We start from the raw sequence: 7,854 nt of genomic DNA on the forward strand, positions 1-7,854 counted from the left end.
GTTGAATTCCTTCCTCATATAACATAACAGACGTGTAAAAACTAAAAGGAATGAAACGGTTCAACGATCAGGAACCTGGATTGGAATATGAACAGACAGGCATTACTTTAGCCCTAAATTCAATTTTAATTAAATTAGATTTAAAACTAATTACATGTGGCAACTACTTGTTGCCTTTAGAATCTGACGTGGCAGCTCAGCATTATATAAATGGGTCGGGTCGGGTCGGGTCGGGTCGGGTCGGGTCGGGTCGGGTCGAATGGTATTTGAGTAATTTTGTGTTTTGTTAGTGCCTGTGTGCGGTTGCTATACGGGTGCGTTTTGGGAGACTACAGATAGTAGCAAGATCAGATTTCACTGCTCTCTGTTCGGACTGTGGACACCCAAATTAACGTAGCTAACTGTAAGAAAGATATGGCCGCCAAAAACCCTAAGAAGGCCAATCTGCTCGATCACCACTCCATCAAGCACATCCTCGATGAGTCCGTATCCGAGGTAAACCCTAATTGTCTGCTCGCTCGAATTTAGATCTGTTGATATCTTGTTTCTTTTTTATTGATTATTTTTTCTCTTTTAATTTTGAACTTTGAAGGTTGTCACGACCCGCGGATTTGTGGAAGATGTGAGGATGAGTAACATAAGGCTGGTGCTGGGGCTGGTTATCATTATTATCGCTCTTTTTGCCCAGTTTTACAATAAGAAGTTCCCTGAGAACAAGGACTTTCTTATTGGTTGCATCGCATTATATCCTTTTTGATTATTTTGCCTTTTGTTAAGAAAAATTCTCTCTTGATATGATTACATTGTACTTGATTGCTGGGGTTTATATGTTACCTACATATGAATATATGATAGAGTGGGCACGATCAAGATATTTTGGTGGATAGCTGAAGCCTTAATATTTGTTGGTACTGAATGATCCACAGATGATACAATAGTTATGTACTTTTGTCTTGTTACATTTCTAGTATGTTTGGTCCTTGACTTTCGTACATATGTAGTGTTCAATGGGTTATTGCAGTTGATAATATACACAAAGGAAAAGAATGCGATCTTGTTTACTTATCCTCCTGAGGTAAGTCAGTCTATATCTTCAAGCTGCATAAATTGCTTTAGTAGTTATGTTTGCCTGATAACATGTCTACGTGTCATGCATATATATATATATTATGGTGTCACTGTTGTGCCATGTGTGGATTGTATAGCACAGATAATCTTTTGATTGGCAATAATTTTTACTTGCTTTGCGCCTTTGCGGTTAAGAATGATCTCATGTCACTGCATGTTCAGTTGTGCTACTGGGGATTGAAGAGTAGTGCATAAAATTTTTCTGCTACATTTTCTGGTTTTTATGGAACGCTTGAGCTTATCCAAAAAAATTATGGAATGCTTGTATTGAATATTAATTGTTCAGTCAGAAGAAAGACAGCTTACGATTTTGTCTTTTGGAGTTGAGAGTATCTTTACTCCCTCACACCTGTTCTGATAAGCTTAACTGATGCGTAGCTGATATTAAGTCATATGGTTAATGAGACTAAATAAAGGAAAGCGTGCTATTTTTTCTAAGCTCTAATGGTGCGTAACTACTTGTATGGTTAATGAGAATACTTGACAATGCTTTGGTAGCCTGTTCTTGTTCAATCATCCTCTGATTTTGAAGTGGTGTGGAGGTTTTGTTTAACTATTAATATTTCTTGAAAGTGTGAAAATTTGTGATGTCTTCTTCAGGTGGGACGTTGGGTCAGTTATAGATGTGTCAGGGACTCAGGGTTGAGTTACACTGCAAATAATCTGTTTGAGAGTGGTGCAAAATGCAAATAATCCTTGGGAACCCAACCCCTTAAGGACATGGCACAATCTATGTGTCCTCTATTTTAAATGGTTCTCTCTTGTCTAGCCCCTTGCTAGCCGAGCCAAAGCGTTAGTCAGCTGTACCTGAACCGTTGGCTCGTTATATTGAAGAAGTTGAGAGTGGTTTGAGCACAATATTTCTGAGTCTTTGAATCTTGTTCCACTTTTTTTTTTTTTTTTTTTTTGAATGGAAAACTTTTATTAAAAGAAGCAACACAGGGGAGCAACCCCCAAATCACAAAGAAGAACAGTTTAAAAGATCAAACACACTTCCAGGGAGATAATAAGTCCAAAACTTAAGACAATCGAACCAAGTATCAATGAAACAGTCTAAGGAGGATTCCTTGTTGTCATTGTTGCAAAAATCCCTCTAGTCGGCGACTTGTCGGCCGACTAGTCGCTAGTCGAGACTTCCCGCTTTGACTAGAGGGTAATCGGGAAACTTAAATCGGTGACTGGTTCTTCTGGCCCAGTTCTCCACTCCTGTCGACTGGTTCTGTAGCTGTTCTTGGCTGTAGATCACTCCAGAACACTTGCGCAGCCTGATCGACTGGTTCAGTGATTAACGAACACTTGCACCTCCTCTCATCTTCTTCGCGAACACTTGCTAGCCTCTCATCTTCTTCGTGAACACTTGCTGCAACACTTATCGACACCGGGTGCCCTGAAAAGTGCTGGATATGGATCTCGGTAGATTAGGCTACGTCGAAGGAGAGGCTGTTGAGTTATGTTGGCCTTGCATCGCTGGTGGAGAGAGGAGGGATGCTTTGATGTCAACAGGGGGTGGAGACGTGTAGTTTGAGGAGAGATTAGAAGCTTTTTTTAATTATAAATGAGTGGTGGAGCTTTGGGATCAAAAGCAACTTTGTAGCCCACGGACTCTCTTCTTTTAGTCCACTACTACAGTAATACTCATCATTCCTTTAGTCCATTTGTTTTTTATTTTTATACATATTATTTTTTCACATCGGACACTTCTAGAGTTGTGGTTAGGCTTTTCTTGGAATGGGTTGACATAATAGTTTGACTTGGGCTTGAAAACAATAAACCTAATTTGGCCTTGACATAAAAAGGACAATGGTTACATTACATTATAACATATATATATATATATTGTGTTTTTACATATATATATATATATATATGATATGTATTACATATATATTATTTTTTAATTAAAAAAACTCAAAACGATTAATCCGATTAATCTCCGACTAGTCCCCGATTAATCCAATTAATCCCTAATCCCCGCAAACCGCCTAGCGGCCGACTAGCGATTTTTGCAACCATGCTTGTTGTTGAATATTCTGTTGTTTCTTTCCTTCCAGATCTGCCACATCACTGACAAAGGAATAAGCTGGATGAATTTCCTTTGTTGCTTGTCTTTGCCAAACGAACCCCAAGATAGCAACTCTTTGCCTACCGTATAGTTTGTGACCCAAGATATGCCCATCATCTTCCAAGCCATCTCCCAGACCTTTTTGGACCAAAGGCAGTGCAAGAATAGATGATTAATAGACTCCGGAGCAACTTTACACAAATAGCATCTATTCACCAGAGAAAAGCCTCTCCTTTCTAGGTTGTCCAGAGTTAATATTCTCTCCCAAACTACCTCCCAGCAGAAGAACGCAACTTTAGGGGGAGCCATAGTCTTCCATATCCAAAGCCACGGATAATTAGTGTTTCCCAAGTATAGCTTGCCCCTTAGCAGCTCTTTATAAAAGGAGCTCACTGAGAACAAGTTGTTATTTTCTAGCTTCCAGCAGATTTTGTTCTCTTTGGTGGGATTAATTTTTGAGCCATAAACCAGGCACCAAAATTCTGCAAACATATCCACTTCCCAATCTTGAGCTTCCCGAATAAAAGTGATGTTCCAAGTGATGCCTCCCTCATGAACCTGAATCACCTGATGAATGGATGCCTCCTTTTGAGAAGCTATACTATATAAGTTTGGGAAAGAAACCCTAATTGGTGTATCTCCCGTCCAGACATCATTCCAGAAGCTTATTGAATTGCCTCTACCAGCTTGGTATTTAGTTAAGTCGAACCAGGCATCCCAACCCTTTCTGATGAATCTCCATAGACTGCACCCATAAGTATCTCTATTCTGCTTGGTACACCACCCATTCTTCTCTGTGCCATATTTGCATGCAATGATTTTCCTCCATAAATGATCTTTACTGGTGGCAAATCTCCATAACCATTTCCCAAGTAAGGCTTTGTTAAAAGTGGACAGGCATTTAATTCCTAGGCCTCCAGCTTCTCTAGGCAGCTTGACACAATTCCAGTTAACCAGATGCACCTTCTTGTTCTCGGGTGCAGTGTTTGCAGCTTACCTACAAGTTATCTTGGGCTCCCCTTAGGCGCTAAGCACAAAGACCATAATACTTGGAGTCCACTGGTTGCTAGTTTTGACAAGAAGCTGTCAGGGTGGAAAAGAAATAGTTTATCAAAGACAGAGAGGCTAATGCTAATTAAAAGTACCCTCTCAAACCTCCCTGTTTATATGATGTCTATCCTTCCCTTGCCGCGCCCCATTGCTAGCAGAATCGAGTCGATCATGTGTAGGTTTTACCCTTACTCTTTACTTTTACTCAAATTAAGTTTAATATTTTGGTATTGTGGTCTACTAATAATACATTATGACAAATCAGCTTCATCGTGGCATATTGGAAAGTTGTTTCATTACAAAGATAGAGGGCAGAGGTTTAGTATCTCCTCAATGTGGTGTAAGGTTGCATCAGCGTCATCAAAATCGAGCGCCCCATGTGCTTTAAGCGAGAAGCAAGGCGAAGCGCACTTCTTGCGCCTCGCTTCGTCTTGCGTTGCTGATGTGCCAGAAGCTCGATGAGGCATGTGCTTCTTTTGAAGCGCACGCCCCATGCACTTCTGTGTCGATGATGGTTTGGCTTGGGCCCAATTGCTCTAAAATTGAGAAACCCAGAACAAGTGGAGCCCTAGATCCCTCTTCTTCTTCCTTCCTCTTTCTGTCTCTTTTCCTCTGCCGTCGATTGCTCCTCCTCTGTCCCCGCGCCTCTCTCTGTCTTCGCGGCTCTTTCCGTTGCCTCGTGTATCTCTGTCAAAATTCCATGTGCCATATGTTTTTGAGTTCAGTAATTTTTCATGTTGTTGCCTTTTATTATATCTTTTTTTCACTTCTTTTGAGTTCATTCTACGATTTTAGTCAGAGTTAAATCATATCACCAATTGTTCAATGTTGATAACTTATGATATGTTGTAACTAATTAATTAATTAGTTGCACCTCAGCCTCTCTTTGTTTTTTCACATGTATGATATATTGTCTTTATGTAACCTGACATGTATTGGATAATATGATTGATGACCATAATTTTCCCATGATATTTTTCAAAGTTAATACTATTAAGTTGGTTCATTGTTGGCCACATAGGCACATATACATATTGTTCTGGTCTAGATAACAAATGTTCATGCATCAGTACATGGAATTGATTGATCAACCCTTTAAAGATGTTGACAACTTTCTCCTCCATGATCCCACTTGAATCTTTGAGTTCTTGATATACAAACGAACATACATATAGTGCCCAACTGCCACACTATAATGAAAATAATTTATATTTGTTAATGATTTATGATCTTGTACTCTTTGTGTTGTCTACAAGAGTGGCTGCAAACCCTAAAAAAGTGTCAAAATTCCAAGCCATTGATTGCTGTAAATAAATGAAAGCCTTCTATATCTTCACATGTAGGCATGTGCTTCCAAGTGAGTATAGAGTGTATTACTATTTGGAGCCTTGGACTTATGTTGAAGGGGGCCAAATCCAGAATATATCATGTTATCATTCAAGTCAACTTATCAGTCCTTTGTGGTAGATAGAGATGTTATCACACATATATATGAACATTTGAACAGGTGCTAGTCTTATGAATATTGAATTTATTAAATCATTTATGAATTTTGCACTTTACATCTCTGAAGCGAGTGCTTTGCGCTTTGAAGCGAAGTGATGCCTTTACACTTTGGGCACTTAAAAACTCTGGGTTGCATACATCTTGCCCTTCCCTGATTTCAATAAAATTTTGGCATGCAAAAACTATTTGCCTTGGGATTTATGAAAAGGCTCTGCATAAAATTAGGTTTCATCCTTGTGCCTTTTAACTTCTAAGTACTCTAATGTTAAAAGATATTGTTTTTCCTTTGGCTTCCATTGTGGTAGCCTGCATGGGAGTTGTTTAGCCCCTTTCCACTGCTTGAGGGAGATTTTGAAGCTTCTAGTAGCATGAAAATCTGTATGTGGTAACCGCCTTTACCACTAGATCACAATGGAGGTGTTTAATGAGGCATCCTTATCTTTCTCTTCTTTTTTCGATCTCCATCATGGTGCAACAGCATTTGTTTGGTTAATTTAGGGGCAAATTCGCCAAGAGCACAACTCTATCACTTTCATTTGTGTTTTAATTTTTTTTCTTAAAGAATTACTAGCCTATTATATTGTTTGGCCTAGAAAAAATGGCGATGAAGAGATAATTAAGCATGAGTCTACTATCTTGCATCTCTCATTAAAGTTGTCTTATGAGTTAGGCTATGATTATCCACCAAATTGTTGGTAAATGTTATACTTGGTGTTAGATTGCTTATGTTCGGTATAGAAAGTTAGCTTGAGCTTTTAAAAAGATCGAGCATTTCCCAAGTATCATACTATCATCCTCTTCTTTCATAGTTGTTTTAGGATTCTTTCCTTTTGGTATAATATTAACATTGTTCCTTTTTGTTCCATTGAAATTCAAAAAATACTGTTGCTCTCTGTACACGTGTTCATCTTCTGTTTCAGTTAGTTAATAGGATTTCCGTTCTGGAATGAAATTGGAATTCAGTTATTGAATTAGTTGGCAATGGGAATCATGTTTCTTGTTTTCTGCAATCAGTTGGAGATACATGCGTGCTCTTCTTCATAGATATGGTTGCTTTGTTGTGGAGTGTTTGGAATACTAAGATGGCTTGCTTTTCCTTTCCGCTTTTGTCAATTTACAGTATCCAATTATGTGACTGACAGTGAAAGCAGATTGTACCTAGAATAAAACAGACAGTGAACAGTGAACTTATCAATTTTGTTTTCTTATGTGAATTGCTTTAGCCTTTATGTGTTGCATCGATGTTAGCAAGCAATTTGATTATGCATGTAGAACCCGCCTTGCCACTCAGAAACTAGAAGCAAAGCTAAGTTGTTTGAATGGTTTTCTTCTCTACTCACCATCTTAGCTGCCAACTTTTCTACAGGGGTCCTTCACGAGTACTGGCTTGGTGGTCTCCTCAAAATTGCCAAGATTTTCTGATTTGTACACACTTACAATAGCCAGTTCAGATCCCAAATCAATTTCAGCGGGGAAACAAGTAGAGTTCACCAAAAGCGTTACTCAGTGGTCTCTCTTTCTCTCTTCCTCCCTCCACACACACACACACACACACACACACACACACACACATATATATGCTGTAACACTGACGCCACATTTCTAATTTCTCCCAAATATTGCAGGTTTACTAAGGATGGAATTTTGGCGGAGGGCCTTTTCTGGAAAGATGTTGATGCACTAATAGATGAATATGCAGGAGAACCCAAAAAGAAGAAGTGATTTTGAACGTCCTTTTTTTTTGGGTCATTAGTTGGTCAGAATAGCTGCAGCGGTTCTGCAACTTGAATACTGATGTTCATTAAAATTATACTTCTTGAATCTAAACTGCAAGTGATTGAACATTGAACTTATGCTTTTCTTGGAAGAAAGTGAAAATCTTACGTTGACTAAATTTTTTTTATGAATGATATTGATTTTAATATTGTTATTTCCAGTTCGTGCCGGATTCAAACAATCAACTTGTTTGAAATTCTAGAGAGTGTCTAGCATTAAGCCAATAGCTTCTTATTAATCCTTATGTTACTTAGCGAACATTGTTTTTTCGAAAGTCGATATTGTTTGAGCTAATGCAATTTAAGTCGGACTACTCCTTTTATTTTTAGAAT

General features: G+C 38.6%; 1 protein-coding gene across 1 annotated transcript; it reads left to right on the plus strand.

Moving 5' to 3' along the window:
- The first annotated feature begins 334 nt into the window (after positions 1 to 334).
- On the plus strand, positions 335 to 7,649 carry LOC120014617 (probable signal peptidase complex subunit 2). The gene is made up of 5 exons (XM_038866621.1): positions 335 to 495; positions 593 to 744; positions 994 to 1,075; positions 7,113 to 7,255; positions 7,372 to 7,649. Exons 1-5 carry the CDS (start codon positions 415 to 417, stop codon positions 7,466 to 7,468), a joined length of 555 nt encoding a protein of 184 aa, XP_038722549.1. The 5' UTR covers positions 335 to 414; the 3' UTR covers positions 7,469 to 7,649.
- The last annotated feature ends 205 nt before the right edge of the window (positions 7,650 to 7,854 follow it).

This window comes from Tripterygium wilfordii, chromosome 14 (genome assembly GCF_013401445.1).
Source record: "Tripterygium wilfordii isolate XIE 37 chromosome 14, ASM1340144v1, whole genome shotgun sequence".
Lineage (NCBI taxonomy): Eukaryota > Viridiplantae > Streptophyta > Magnoliopsida > Celastrales > Celastraceae > Tripterygium > Tripterygium wilfordii.